Source organism: Bos grunniens, chromosome 7 (genome assembly GCF_055505025.1).
Source record: "Bos grunniens cultivar Pamir isolate PY7600 chromosome 7, Bosgru_T2T1.0, whole genome shotgun sequence".
NCBI classification, from domain to species: Eukaryota; Metazoa; Chordata; class Mammalia; order Artiodactyla; family Bovidae; genus Bos; species Bos grunniens.
This window is the reverse complement of record NC_141171.1, coordinates 29,563,600-29,578,378: the sequence shown is the minus strand read 5'-3', so window position 1 is coordinate 29,578,378 and position 14,779 is coordinate 29,563,600. Positions and strand designations below refer to the sequence as shown.

Sequence of the window (14,779 nt, the reverse complement as noted above, 5' to 3'; positions counted from 1 at the left end):
AGCCACAGCACCATTCACAATAGCCAAGACATAGAAGCAACATAAACGTCATTGACAGATAAATGGATAAAGAGGTGGTACCTATATACAATGGAATACTACATAGCCATAAAAATGAATTAAACAATGCCATCTGCAGCAACCAGGATGGACCTAGGGATTATCATACTAAGTGAAGGAATTTAGAAACAGAAAGACAAATACCATATGATATCTCACTTACATGTAGAATCTAAAATATTACACAGACATATGATTGCCAAATGGGCAGGTGGGAATGGAGTGGGAGTTTGACTAACTAGTATATATACTAGTTAGCAGATGCTAACTAGTATATATACAAAATGAATAAACAACAAGGTCCTACTGTATAGAACAGGAAACTATATTCAATATCCTGTGATAAACCATAATGGAAAAGAATATAAAACTGAACATAGGTACATGCATAAGTGGATCACTTTGCTATACAGCAGAAATGAAACACACTATAAATCAACTATACTTGAATTTAAAAGTCATGGACATGGTGCCCATTCTCTCCCATGTCCCTATGAGTTAGTCCTATCATCTTCTTCCATAGGACTTAGAGGGATGGGAAAAGGATTAACATCATGAGGCTACCAACCCTCAGCATCTACCTACTTGGGAAATACAACTTTCAGCTAGTATCAGTCTGATAACATGGCCAGGCTGCCTGCTAAACATTTTTATGCACGATCATATCATTTAGTTCTTATAACAAGCCCCATGAGTGGGATACAGTGCTCACCCCTTTTATTCAGATGTGGGAAATGAGGCTCAGAGAAGTAAAGTGTACAACCCAAGAACTGTCACACATGGATTTTAATCAGGATGGTGAGGAATAGGTGAAAGGATGGGTTATCCACACTAGGGAAGTGCTGGATCATGGGACACAGTGCTGGCTTTGAATATTAACAAACTGCAGTTCCTCTGTCTTCAACATGGTGACAATACAAGATAATTATAATAATTTCACCAGAGTGATGGTGACAAAATGTATAAGTCGCTTCTTAGAGCTGCTCAGTGGATGTTCACTACTACTCCTGTTATTGTTCCTATTGCCTACTCCCAGAAGCCTTCCCTTTTTCATCAACATCTCTTCTCTAACCTGAGGGAAGAAGCACCCAGATAATTTCTCACTGCTTGCCCCTGGGTCTTTGGCTCTGTCAAGCAGAAACTCAGGAGATAACTGCTGATGTTGGGTGCTAGTTGAGTTCCCAGGGTTTCTGTACTTAGTCTGGGCTGCAGGTTGGTCATGAACTCCAATGTGGTAAAACAGCTGTTTCTAGACAAGACCCTGAATGCCCATCCTGCCGGCTGGGTGCCACTAACTTGATGGTGGTTGTGCATTTGAAAGGTGTGACATGGGGTGAAGGTGAGGTTCATGGCTAAAAAAAAATATTAGTCTACAAAGAAAGATGGGGCTTCTGAGTAGCAGTAGAATGGACAAAGGCTCTGAAGGAAATAAAGGATGCTTTCTAAAGGGCACATTGATGATCCATGGTAGTATGTCATTCAAAAGAAGGCAAGAAGAGAAAATTCAGCAATTTTAGTAATTCACGGGAGTGGTTCATTTTACCTGGCAATTTTTCCAACCTAAAATATGAAGGAATCCAAGCTTACATTTGAGGCCCCTAGTTATGAGTCATCCGCAGATTCATTCATTTGGATAAGCAGACTGGTTGAAATGACTTGTTAAAATCTCCTGATGGGGACTTTGATACTTTTTTTTAACTCCAAAAGTCGAGACATCAGACAAAGGAATACTCAGTCCCAGCCGCTCATCACATCCAGCTGAAATCTGTTGTCATCAACTTATTCTATTACCAGGACAGAGCCCAACCAAGCACCACCAAACACCAGTGGAACAAGGGAAGCATTGAGGATGTGGTAAGAATGGAGCTGTGTGCTCTGTTCCCATGTAGCAACTGACCTATGGACAGTGGGTAGTCAGAGAGTGGCTTTTTGTAGCAATTCATGAAGAAAGGTACTTACTTCCATTTTAGAAAATAACAGGCACAGAGAGGTTCAGTAGCTGGCCCAAGGTCACAGAGTTAAGCCATGCACTGGAATAGCACATCCTTTGCTATACATACCTAGGCTAGTGCTTGTTGAAACAAGAAAAAGTAGATGAGGAAGTGTGCTCTGTGGGTAAAAATTCTTTGATGGCACTGGAATAGGGATTCTCACGTAGGAAACACTGACCTGTCTTTGAACTCAACTGGCCCTTCTGAAACAGCAATCTTTCAGTTCAGTCGCTCAGTCATGTCAGACTCTTTGTGACCCCATGAACCACAGCACGCCAGGCCTCCCTGTCCATCAGCAACTCCCGGAGTCCACCCAAACCCATGTCCATTGTGTTGGTGATGCCATCAAACCATCTCATCCTCCATCATCCCCTTCTCCTGCTCTCAATCTTTTCCAGCATCAGGGTCTTTTCAAATGAGTCAGCTCTTCACATCAGGTAGCTAAAATACTGGGGTTTTAGCTTCAACATCAGTCCTTCCAATGAACACCCAAGACTGATCTCCTTCAGGATGGACTGGTTGGATCTCCTTGCAGTCCAAGGGACTCTCAAGAGTCTTCTCCAACACCACAGTTCAAAAGCATCAATTCTTCTGTGCTCAGCTTTCATTATAGTCCAACTCTCACATCCATACATGACCACTAGAAAAACCATGGCCTTGACTAGATAGACCTTTGTTGACAAAGTAATGTCTCTGCTTTTTAATATGCTGTCTAGGTTGGTCATAACTTTCCTTCCAAGGAGTGTTTTTTAATTTCATGGCTGCAATCACCATCTGCAGTGATTTTGGAGCCCAGAAAGATAAAGTCAGCCATGGTTTCTATTGTTTCCCCATCTATTTGCCATGAAGTGATGGGACCGGATGCCATGATCTTCATTTTCTGAATGTTGAGCTTTAAGCCAACTTTTTCACTCTCCACTTTCATTTTCATCAAGAGGCTTTTTAGTTCTTCTTTACTTTCTGCCATAAAGGTGGTATCATCTCCACATCTGAGGTTACTGATATTTCTCCTGGCAATCTTGATTCAAGCTTGTGTTTCTTCCAGCCCAGCATTTCTCATGATGTACTCTGCATATAAGTTAAATAAGCAGGGTGACAATATACAGCCTTGACGTACTCCTTTTCCTATTTGGAACCAGTCTGTTGTTCCATGTCCAGTTCTAACTGTTGCTTCCTGACCTGCATACAGGTTTCTCAAGAGGCAGGTCAGGTGGTCTGGTATTCCCATCTCTTTCAGAATTTTCCACAGTTTATTGTGATCCATATAGTCAAAGGCTTTGGCATAGTCAATAAAGCAGAAATAGATGTTTTTCTGGAACTCTCTTGCTTTTTCGGTGATCCAGCAATACCTAGAGTCATTTTTCTTACTGTGCAGAAACTGGGGACCCCTATAGGCAGGGTTCTCTCTTGCTCTAACTTTTGGGTCTTATATTTATTGGGAGGGTTTGACAGACAGAGAACCATCCCATTAACAGGTGGGGTAAGAGATGATATCAAGACAACTTCCCAGAGGAGGAGCTATTTAAACCCAATTGGGATAAAAGGCAGGGCCTGGATGAAGTGGAGTCAAGGAGGATCTCCATGTGATCAAAGACAGGACCAGCCCCCTGTTCCACTCCTCACCTCCACAAGACCCCAACAGTTCCCCCACCTGGACCTTGTCTGCATCCTGTCCTTCCCTCTGTCCCAGGAACTCAAAATAATTAGGGTGATCCAGCTGCTCCAGGTGGCTGCAAATCACTACAATCTTCAGCCCGAGCAGCAAACTGCAGCCTGTTCCAGGCTATGCAGCCCTTCAGCAAGAATGAGAGGTGAGGGGAGAGAGGAGTTTGTTGAGGGCAGGGTGGACTCTGTGCTGGCCAGCTCCACAAAGCCTGAGGCCATGGCACCCTGATTATCCCAAACCTGCTTCAAGGTGTCCCCTGGCACACCTGGATGCCCGCTGCTGGCAGGCACTGGGAGGGACATCTGAGGGTGGCTCCTGGTAACACACAGGTGCCACTCTGTCCTGTACCAACAGCCTGCCTTGCCAGCAGGATCTCCCACACCATAGGCCATCAAGATGCAACTGTTCTTCAAGGCTAAGAAGGACCTCAGGGCCAGGTGAGCGAGTGGGCCTGCAGTGCTTTTACCCAGTGGCTCAGTAAAGTTCTGACTTAATGTGGGCCTGGGGAGCTGGACAACTTGTGCTGGGCTCCCAGCTCCCTCACTGACCCATTTGGTGAGATTCTTCTCACCTTTCTTAGACCCGGTTTACTTCTCTGTGAAATGGGTGATGCTAAGTGTCCTCTCCCATGGCTGGGACAAATGGGATGCTGTTGACTGAACAGTTAGCATGGGGTCTGGAACACAGAGTGCCGAGGGTTTGAGCAGGAGATCTGTGATTCCTGGGGATGATCCCCAATATAAGCAGACTCTCCAGCCACCAGGCCTATAGTAGAGCGCCCAGTACCAATGGCAGATCACACTTCTGTGATCAGCTCAAGTACAACCAATGCCTTTGTGGCAGAGACACAGCTGGGACACTTGGGGTGCAAAGGGCTAGCTCATACCAATCAGATGAGAAAAACACTATAAAGGTTTTTCTGGGATTTCCTGAATCTCACGAGAAAGGGGACACCCTCCCCAAAGCCCCAGCACCTATTTACCAATTGGAAGGAGGAACAATATGTATTTGTTGTGAGTAATAAATGTTAAAACAGAATATTATATTCAACTTCTGTTCCTCTTAAGCCTAGAAGTTGTGGTGCCGTATTTTTGTGTGTGTGTTTTTTTTGTTTGTTTGTTTGTTTTTACTTTGTGACAGTTAAAAGATACAGATCTCACATTTCTTCTTGAATTAAGAAAATTTACAGGGTCACAGTTTACTGTATGTGGGAGAAAGAAGAAAAGCTAGCCTCCACCTTCTGGCGGCTGCTGCTGCTGCTGCTGCTAGGTCGATTCAGCCGTGTCCGACTCTGTGCGACCCTAGAGACGGCAGCCCACCAGGCTCCCCCGTTCCTGGGATTCTCCAGGCAAGAACACTGGAGTGGGTTGCCATTTCCTTCTCCAATGCATGAGAGTGAAAAGTGAAAGTGAAGTCGCTCAGTGGTGTCTGACTCTTAGCGACCCCATGGACTGCAGCCTACCAGGCTCCTCCATCTATGGATTGTCCAGGCAAGAGTACTGGAGTGGGTTGCCATTGCCTTCTTCACCACCTTCTGGCTACTGAAGGATAACTCTAGTACCCCTTCCTCAAAGGACAAGTTCATTTCAGCACAGTTCAGCAAGGCCAGGAACAGGAACAGCCCCGCAAAGCTCCTGGGATTTAAGTGGGAGGTACTTTCACAGGCAGAGCAACAACCTCTGAAATGTAGGTGCCTCTGAAAATAGTACTTGCTAGGACCACATCCTGTCTGAAGACACTGGCTGCATTTTTGCAGCCCTTGGAGAAAGAGGGAACGTCTTCTGTTTTTCTGGTCAAGATTTCTTTCAACTGAGTATTGGAGCTTGTAGTTTTCTAGGTCTATTTGGTGATAATTCACTAGATAATCAGCACTAAGAGGGAAAAACAAGAACAAAAGATGCATGAGGAGAGGCCAAGGCCAGAGGAAGGTCATCTGCAGATGCATCGAGGTCAGGCAGCACTTTTTATTCTCAGGCCTCCACCAGAGCCTCCAAGATCTACCCTTCAACTAGAGTAGAATTCACCTGGGGTCCTTGTCCATTATCTCTGAATTTCTTTTTCTGATGGCTTCATATTTGAGGAAAAGATTTGCAGTACAGCTTTAAAGGGTAAAGTTTGGCTTAAATCCATAAACACCACTGATTCCTGGGAACTAGGATTTCTACGTATGTGTATGTTTTTGTTTCATATTTGAATGAAGAGTTCCAAAGAATATAAAGGAGAGATAATAAAGCATTCCTCAGTGATCAATGCAAAGAAATAGAGAAAAACAACAGAATGGGAAAGACTAGAGATCTCTTCAAGAAAATTAGAGGTATCTAGGGAACATTTCGGGAGAAGGCAATGGCACCCCACTCCAGTACTCTTGCCTGGACAATCCCATGGATGGAGGAGCCTGGTAGGCTGCAGTCCATGGGGTCGCTAAGAGTCAGACACCACTGAGCGACTTCACTTTCACTTTCCACTTTCATGCATCGGAGAAGGAAATGGCAACCCACTCCAGTGTTCTTGCCTGGAGAATCCCATGGACGGAGAAGCCTGGTAGGCTGCAGTCCATGGGGTCGCACAGAGTCAGACACGACTGAAGCGACTTAGCAGCAGCAGCAGCAGGGAACATTTCATGCAAAGATGGGCACAACAAAGGACAGAAATAGTATGGACCTAAAAGAAGCAGAAGATATTAAGAAGAGGTGGCAAGAATACACAGAAGAACTATACAAAAAAAGATCTTCATGACGCAGTTAACCATGGTGGTGTGATCACACACCTAGATAGAGCCAGACATCCTGGAATGCAAAGTCAAGTGGGCCTGAGGAAGCATCACTATGAAGAAAGTTAGTGGAGGTGATAGAATTCCAGTTCAGCTATTTCAAATCCTAAAATATGATGCTGTTAAGGTGCTACACTAAATATGCCAGGAAAATTTGGAAAACTCAGCAGTGGCCACAGGACTGGAAAAAGCCAGTTTTCATTCCAATCCCAAAGAAAGGCAATCCCAAAGAATGTTACAACTACCACACAGTTGCACTCATTTCACATGCTAGCAAAGTAATGCTCAAAATTCTCCAAGCCAGACTTCAACAGTATGTGAACCATGAACTTCCAGACATTCAAGCTGGACTTAGAAAAGGCAGTGGAACCAGAGATCAAATTGCCAACATCTGTTGGATGATCAAAAGAGCAAGAGTTCCAGAAAACATCTATTCTGCTTTATTAACAATGCCAAAGCCTTTGACTGTGTGGATCACAACAAACTGTGGAAAATTCTTAAAGAAATGGGAATACCAGACCACCTGACCTGCCTCTGGAGAAATCTGTATGCAGGTCAAGAAGCAACAGTTAGAACCGGACATGGAACAATAGACTGATTCCAAATCGGGAAAGGCTATATATTGTCACCTTGCTTATTTAACTTATATGCAGAGTACATCATGTGAAACACCAGGCTGGATGAAGTACAAGCTGGAATTAAGATTGCTGGGAGCAATATCAATAATCTCAGATATACAGATGACAGCACCCTTATGGCAGAAAGTGAAGAACTAAAGAACCTCTTGATGAAAGTGAAAGAGGAGAGTGAAAAAGTTGGTTTAAAACTTAACATTCAGAAAACTAAGATCATGGCATCCAGTCCCATCACTTCATGGTGAACAGATGGGGAAACAATGGAAACAGTGACAGACTTTATTTTCTTAGGCTCCAGAATCACTGTAGATGGTGACTGCAGCCATGAAATTAAAAGATGCTTGCTCCTTGGAAGAAAAGCTATGACCAAACTAGACAGCATATTAAAAAGCAGAGACATTACTTTGCCAACAAAGGTCCATCTAGTCAAAGCTATGGTTTTTCCAGTAGTCATGTATGGATGTGAGAGTTTGACTATAATGAAAGCTGAGTGCTGAAGAACAGATGCTTTTGAACTATGGTGTTGGAGAAGACTCTTGAGAGTTCCTTGGACTGCAAGGAGATCCAACCAGTCCATCCTAAAGGAAATCAGTCCTGAATATTCATTGGAAGGACTGATGTTGAAGCTAAAACTCCAATACTTTGGCCACCTGATGAGAACTGACTCATTGGGAAAGACCCTGGTGCTAGGAAAGATTGAAGGCAGGAGGAGAAGGGGATGACAGAGGACAAGACGGTTGGATGCCATGACCAAGTCAAATGACATGAGTTTGAGCAAGCTCCAGGAGTTGGTGAAGGAAAGGGAAGCCTTGTGTGCTGCAGTCCATGGGGTCACAAAGAATTAGACACAAATGACCAACTGAATTGATTATATAAACACGTTTCAAATTATTCATAAACTGTAAAGAAGAAACAGAACAATCAAATGCATGGTTATTTTTGCAGCTGGTCACCTTTTGCAGCTGGTATTTGTAACTATCTTCTTTCCTTACCCATTTCTTATTTCCTTTGCCCTCAACAAGCATTTCAACTGGCTATGAGGTGCTCTGCCTGTTTGGGTAGAACCTAATCTTCACTGCTGGAGGACCTGGGCCACTACCAATCCTACTGAGAATGGTTTTTTCCAGTTTTCTTCGGATTTTAATCACAGGGCCAGATGATACTAAGAAAGCCCTAAGAAATCTCCTGAATTCCAGACCCAGGCTTCCTCACCTTCACTACAGAGTAGCCCTTGGTCATCAGTGATTACTTTAGCCAGTTCAGCAATCTTATTCCTTAGGTATAATTTTAGAGGGATAAAGGGACCAGGAGTGGCGGTCTTTATTTACAGTTTAATGGCATACAGTTTAATGTCTTCTCAGAGAAGCCCTGACTATGTTAGGAACTAAGCCTCTAGGCCAGCAGAGCATACAGTTACATGGACATGTAGCAAAACTCTGCTAGTGGATCAGTAGGGGTTATAGCAGTAATAGTGAATGGTCCACTCTCATCCATCCTTGATTCCTGGACCCATGTATCTCAGCTATGGGAAAATCAGTGCTGCATACTGAATGCTGATTTAAAGCATATACAGCCTCCTGGAGAACATCATGCCAGTCCATCAAGGTACTGCCATCTGGCCGACACTACCATTCTGCCTTCAAAAGTCCATTCTAGTGAAGTCAGCTGCTTCAGAATTACTGGAAACATGGAATGATCAGTAAATTCAATGAGCATTTGGTTACAGGCACACTTTACTCCCTGTGCAGAGTTCCTTCATCAAAAGCATGTTGTGTGAAACACTGCGATGGTGAATAAGGCACCTGTGACTCCTCAGACGGTATTTTTGATAGAAGAAGCACTGCACACAGCAAAGGCAAATCTGTATCCAGAGTAGGTGTCTCTCCCAGAAAGAACAAAACATTGCCCCTTCAATGGCCAGATTCCTCCAGTGTAATCCCCTGCTATTGGGCCGATTATCCCAGGGAGTGGTGATATCCTTGCTGAGAACAACCTGAAGACCATCAGAACAGCTCTTCTACAATTAAGATTGAAAAGAAAGAACCGCAAGGAGGCTGGTAGAAGAGGAGGAAAAGCAATTCAGTGCCTACACACATTTAGGAAAGAGTTGAACCAGCTCAGCAGGGGCCTGCCATGAGCCAGGGAAGAGACTGCCGCTGCCAGCATGTGCCCACTTATGAACACTTGGCAAGAAGCACAGCCAGCTCAGCAGTGTGGCTCCAACACCTGCAGCCCCAGCCCAGCCTCTAACCAAGGCATGCAAACCAGGGAAAAATGGAATCAGCTCACAGGTATAGCCCAAGGCCCTGGGTATTGGACATATCCCCCCAACCAAGGTAGAGGTTCCCATCACACCTCCTTCAGGGCTCCTATTTTAGCACCTTGGGCACTGGCTCAACCCCAATAGGGCAGTGACTACCATTCAGTCTAGAAAAAGTTCTAGTTTGCACATGGCTCCTGCTGTAGCGCTCCAATTCAAGCCCTAACAAGTTCCCACCAAGGCAACAGGTGCCATCACACCCCAGGGGAGAGGTGATCCAAGATGATTTCAGATCCAGCTCTCCCACCAAAGCCACTGGGTACCTGCAAAATGCACAGAGACACTCCCACAAAAGGATATACCATCAAAACCAGAATAAGTAACAGCTTCACCTAATTTCATGGAGACAAAGAGAGAAAGTTAATCAAAATTCAAGGACAGAACAATAGGTTTAAGATAAAGAACAAGGTGAAACCCCTGAAAAAATCCCTAATGAAACAGAGATAAATAATTAACCTGACAGAGAATTTAAAACATAGTAATAAAAATGCTAACCTAAGTTGGGAAAAGGATAGCTGAACACAGCACTTCAACAGAACTAGAATATATAAAAAAGAACCCAGCAAAGATGAAGAATTCAGTAACTGAAATGAAAAATACACTTGAAGGAATTAACAACAAATTAGGCAATAAATCACCTAATCAAAACAGCAGAAAGAAAAACAAATTGTTAAAATTGAGGATAGGTTAAGAAACCTTAGGGACAACATCAAGTATACTAACATTCTTATCACAGGCGTCCCAGAAGGAGGAGAGAGAGAGAAGGCAGTCAAAAATGTATTTGACAAAATTATGGCTGAAAACTTCTCTAACCTGAAGGAGGAAACAGGTATCCATGTTCAGGAAGCACAGAAAGACCCAAACAAGATGAACCCAAAGAGACCCACACCAAGACCTGTCATAATTAAAATGGCAAAAGTTAGAGATGAAGAACTTTAAAGGCAGCAAGAAAAAACAGTCACATACAAGGGCATGCCCATAAGGCTATCAGCTGGTTTTTTTTTTTTTTTTAGCACAAACTTTGTAGACCAGAAGGGAGTGTCATGATATATTTAAATTACTGAAAAGAAAAAAACCTACGACCTAGGATACTCTACCCAGCAAGGTAATCATTCAGAACTGAAAGGCAGATAAAGAGTTCTCCAGACAAGCAGAACTGGATTAATGACAACTAACTCAATATTATAAGAAATGTTAAAAGTCCTTTAAGAGAAAAAGAAAAGGCTACAACAAGAAACAAGAAAATACAAAAATAAATAAGAAAAATAAGAAAATGGGAAAAAGTCCATGGGTAAAGGCAAATATATGAAACAGCAGTGCATCAACAATGTAAATAAGCTATTACAAAGGGTTAAAAAACTTAAGTCAACTGTAACTACAATTAACAGTAAAGAGACAGGCATGAAGATATAAAATGGGATATCACAACATAAAAGGTGGGGGAGGAGTAAAAATGTACATCTTTTAGAATGGATTTGAACTTAAATAACTATCAGTTTAAGACAAGTAGATATAGTTAAAGGTCAATACACATGAACTTTATGGTAGACACAAATCAAAAACCTACAACAGATACACAAAATGAGAGAGAAAGAGATACAAACATAACACTAAAGAAAATCATCAAACCACACGGGAAGAGACTAAAAGAACAACACAGAACTATAAAAATAAATTAAAAAAACAAGTAACAAAAAAGCTATCATAAAAGCTATCAAAATAGCAACCAGCACATACCAATCAATACTCACTTAAAATGTCAATGAACTAAATGCTCCAACCAAAAGATGTAAGGTAGCTGACTGGATAAAAAAGCAAGATCCATCTATATACTGCCTACAAGAGACTAACTTCAAAGCTAAAGACATACAAAAACTGAAAGAGGAGGATGGAAAAAGATATCCATGCAAATGAAAGAGAAAAGAAACCTGGAAAAGCAATACTCATATTACACAAAGTAGACTTTGGGAAAAAAAAAGCCTATATTAAAAAATGAAGAAGGACATTATATAATGATAAAGGAGTCAATACAGGAAGATATAACACATGTTAAATATACACACACCTAATATAAGAGCACCTAAATATATAAAGCAAATACTGAGAGACATAGAGAGGAATTGACAGGCATATAACAATAGGAGGAGATATAATATTCCACTTACATCAATGGATAGATCATCCATACAGGAAATCTACAGGAAACCCAGAGACCTTAAAAGACATGTTACACCAGATGGACAACAGATATCTACAGGACACTGCATCCAAAAAGAGCAGGATACGCACTCTTTTCCAGTGTGCACGGAACACTCTCCAGGATACATAACACCCCAGGACACAAAACGCTACTCAATAAATTTAAGAGGATAGATTTTATATCAAGTAGCTTTTTCTGACCACAATGATATGAAGTTAGAAATCAATTACAGGAAGAAAAATGGAAAAACACAAACATAGGAAAACTAAACAACATGCTATGGGAAAAAACTCAAATAAATTAACAGATAGAATAAAGAGGAAATTAGAAAATACCTTAAGACAAATGATTGTTAAAAATATAACTTTCCAAAATCTATGGGACATAGTAAAAGCAGTTCTAAGAGGAAGTATATAGTGATACAGGCCTACCTAAAGAAACAAAAATATTAAACAAACAACCTAATCTACCATCTCAAGGAATTAGAAAAACAAACAAGGCCCGAAGTCATTGGACCAGTCAACAAAAATATGATATTTAATTGAAATTATCTGATTTACAAGTTAGTTTGAATAACATCTCTTAATTTATATGACTAAATTTGAATCTACCTGACATAAGGGATGTGTGATATTTTGTTATATTTTATTGATAAAGAAAAAAACATAAAAATGAGACTAACATGAGCAATTGCATTGTAACACATAATATATTGGCAGTTATCATAGGAATAGTCAATTTGGGGCATAGATTTTATTTCCATAAAGACAACCCAGGGGGAGTAAAAGTGTTTTGATAAAAGCCATCATAAAGAACACTTTTCTTAAACTAGTATTTGCAAACGAGTTCAATCACAAGAAAATGCTTTAAAAATATGTCTAAAGATAGTACTTATGAATAATCAAAAACATTAAAAATACATAATTGACCCATGAAAGTCATTCAGTTATGTCCGACTCTTTGTGTCCCATGGACTGTAGCCTACCAGGTTTCTCTGTCCACGGAATTCTCCAGGCAAGAATACTGGAGTGGGTACTTGTTCTCTTCTCCAGGGGATCTTTCCAATCCAGGGATCAAACCCAGGTCTCCCACATTGCAGATAGATTCTTTACTGTCTGAAATACCAGGGAAGCCCACAAAATTGACCTAAGGACATGATAATATTAATCAACCAGGAAGGCAATTGGGTGGTATACCTGATTGTTTTTCATACTGTCTTTTCTTTTCATGAGGTATAAATTACAATCAGTGAAATGCACATATCTTAAGAATACAGTCCAATAGATATTGATATATCTGTACACCCTATAAACAGCATCCATACCACAGAAACTTCCCTCAAGGCTCTTCCCAATCAATCTCCTTACCCTTCTGCTTGAGGCAATCATCACCATAGCTTAGTTATCAGTTTAAGAAATTCATTGAAGAGAATTATGCTACTATTTAGCAATAAAAAAAGAATGAACTAATGATAGAGACAGCATGGGATGAACTTCCAAATCAACCTCAGTGAAAGCAAAATCAGACACAAAAGAAGTATATAATGCATTATTCCATTTATATAAAATTCCAAAAAATTCCAACTAAACCCTAGTGACAGAACTCAGAGCACTGGTTGTCTGGGGACCAGGGAGAGAATAAGAAAGAATAATTTCAAATGGGAATAAGTAAATGTGGGAGGTACATTCATGTTAAAACTTATCAAACTATACACTTTAAATATGTCATTGATTTTTTCTCAACTATATCTCAGTAAACCTTAAAGTCATAACTTTCAAATGGCATATTAGTTTGCTGGGTAAGAAAAGTTTACCTTGCGAGTCACACAGAGGTTATATGTTCAATAAGTAATTAAGCTTTCATAATTTTTTTTAACAGAGAAAAGGTTTCACCAGTTTTCCTCCAAACGTTTTTCTCTAATGCAATTTTCCCCCCTTCACATGATTGCAGTTCCCTGTATGTTCAATACCCATGTTTTCCCAATACCAAGAAGTCAATAGAGCACTTTTTATTTTTTCACTCTGGGCTTTTGTTTGGTTTATTTCTACTGACTTATCTGCAAGATCATTGATCTTTTCTCACTGTCCAATCCATTGTTATGACCTCACTTCATCTTACTTCTCAAATTTCCATTTGACCTTTTGTTAGTTTCCATTTCTCTACTATGAACCTCTAACTGTTCATACGCTATATCCATCTTTACCTTAAATCTTTGAACGTATTTATAATATTCTCTTAAATTCTTTTTGACTAGAAGGCTCTAATATACAAAACAATTGTATATGTTATTTAAATAATGGAATAGATGATTTATTTAATGGTTAATTTAGTTTCAGTGTACAGATCAAGGCATAATCTACTCTTTAAGCCCAAACCCTTTCCTTCCTCTGTTTATTCAATACTTTGGACACAGATATTATGAGATATGCACTAAACCTAAAATCAAGATATCTATTGGAACCATCATATCATTGGAAGAAGGAATTCACTGATCTACCGCATTTTTCAATGGCTTCAATTTCATATTTAGTTATACATTACTAACTGATCCACTAAAATAAGATGGCAAAAAAACCCAGATCTACTTTTAGAAACACAATTTTCCTTATTTTTTTTTTGTACAAGTTGTATGTACTACCTATTGTCTTTGTTATTAAGAAACAAAACAATGTCTTAGTCCAAATTTGTTTTTAAGTGATATTCCAATTCAAACTTTTGTTGTCACAAAAAATAAAAAGCATGTATCTTAATAGTACAATTCAATGATTTCAGTAATTATAACAACCACCCAAATAAATACATAGAATAATTCCATCAACCCCAAAATTTCCTTTATTCCCCCTTTCCAGTTAGTCTGCTTTTCCCTAGAGATAACCAGTTTCTTACTTCCACTAACATGGTATAAAATTTGCCTGTTCTTGGAACTCATGTAAAATGAAGTCATATATAAGTACTCCTTTTCATCCAGATTAATTCATTCAGATACTATTTTTAAGATTTATCCATGTTGTTTCATCAATCAAAAGTCCATTTTTTTTAATTGTTAAGTAGTGTTCCATCGTACAAATATACTAAAATTTATTTATCCACTTTTGTATTGATGGGTTTTGTGGATTGTTTTCAAATTTTGACTATTA

General features: G+C 40.3%; 1 protein-coding gene across 39 annotated transcripts in view; it reads right to left on the bottom strand.

The window, feature by feature from the left end:
• Positions 1-14,779, bottom strand: part of LOC147368975 (uncharacterized) — a 724,353-nt gene that overhangs the window by 311,692 nt on the left and 397,882 nt on the right. For 2 of the 39 annotated variants that reach the window (XR_015167026.1, XR_015167025.1), the window contains exon 7: positions 11,939-12,757. The exons of 29 other annotated variants lie outside the window; for them this stretch is intronic. Coding sequence is in view for 4 of the 10 variants with exons in the window: in XM_086410586.1 (XP_086266712.1) it covers positions 12,624-12,757 (134 nt within the window). In the remaining 6 variants the exon portion in view is untranslated. Of the gene's footprint in view, positions 1-11,890; positions 12,758-14,779 lie in introns of those variants that run through there. 8 more of the 39 variants (XR_015167035.1, XR_015167031.1, XR_015167027.1 and 5 more) reach the window with 8 other exon arrangements.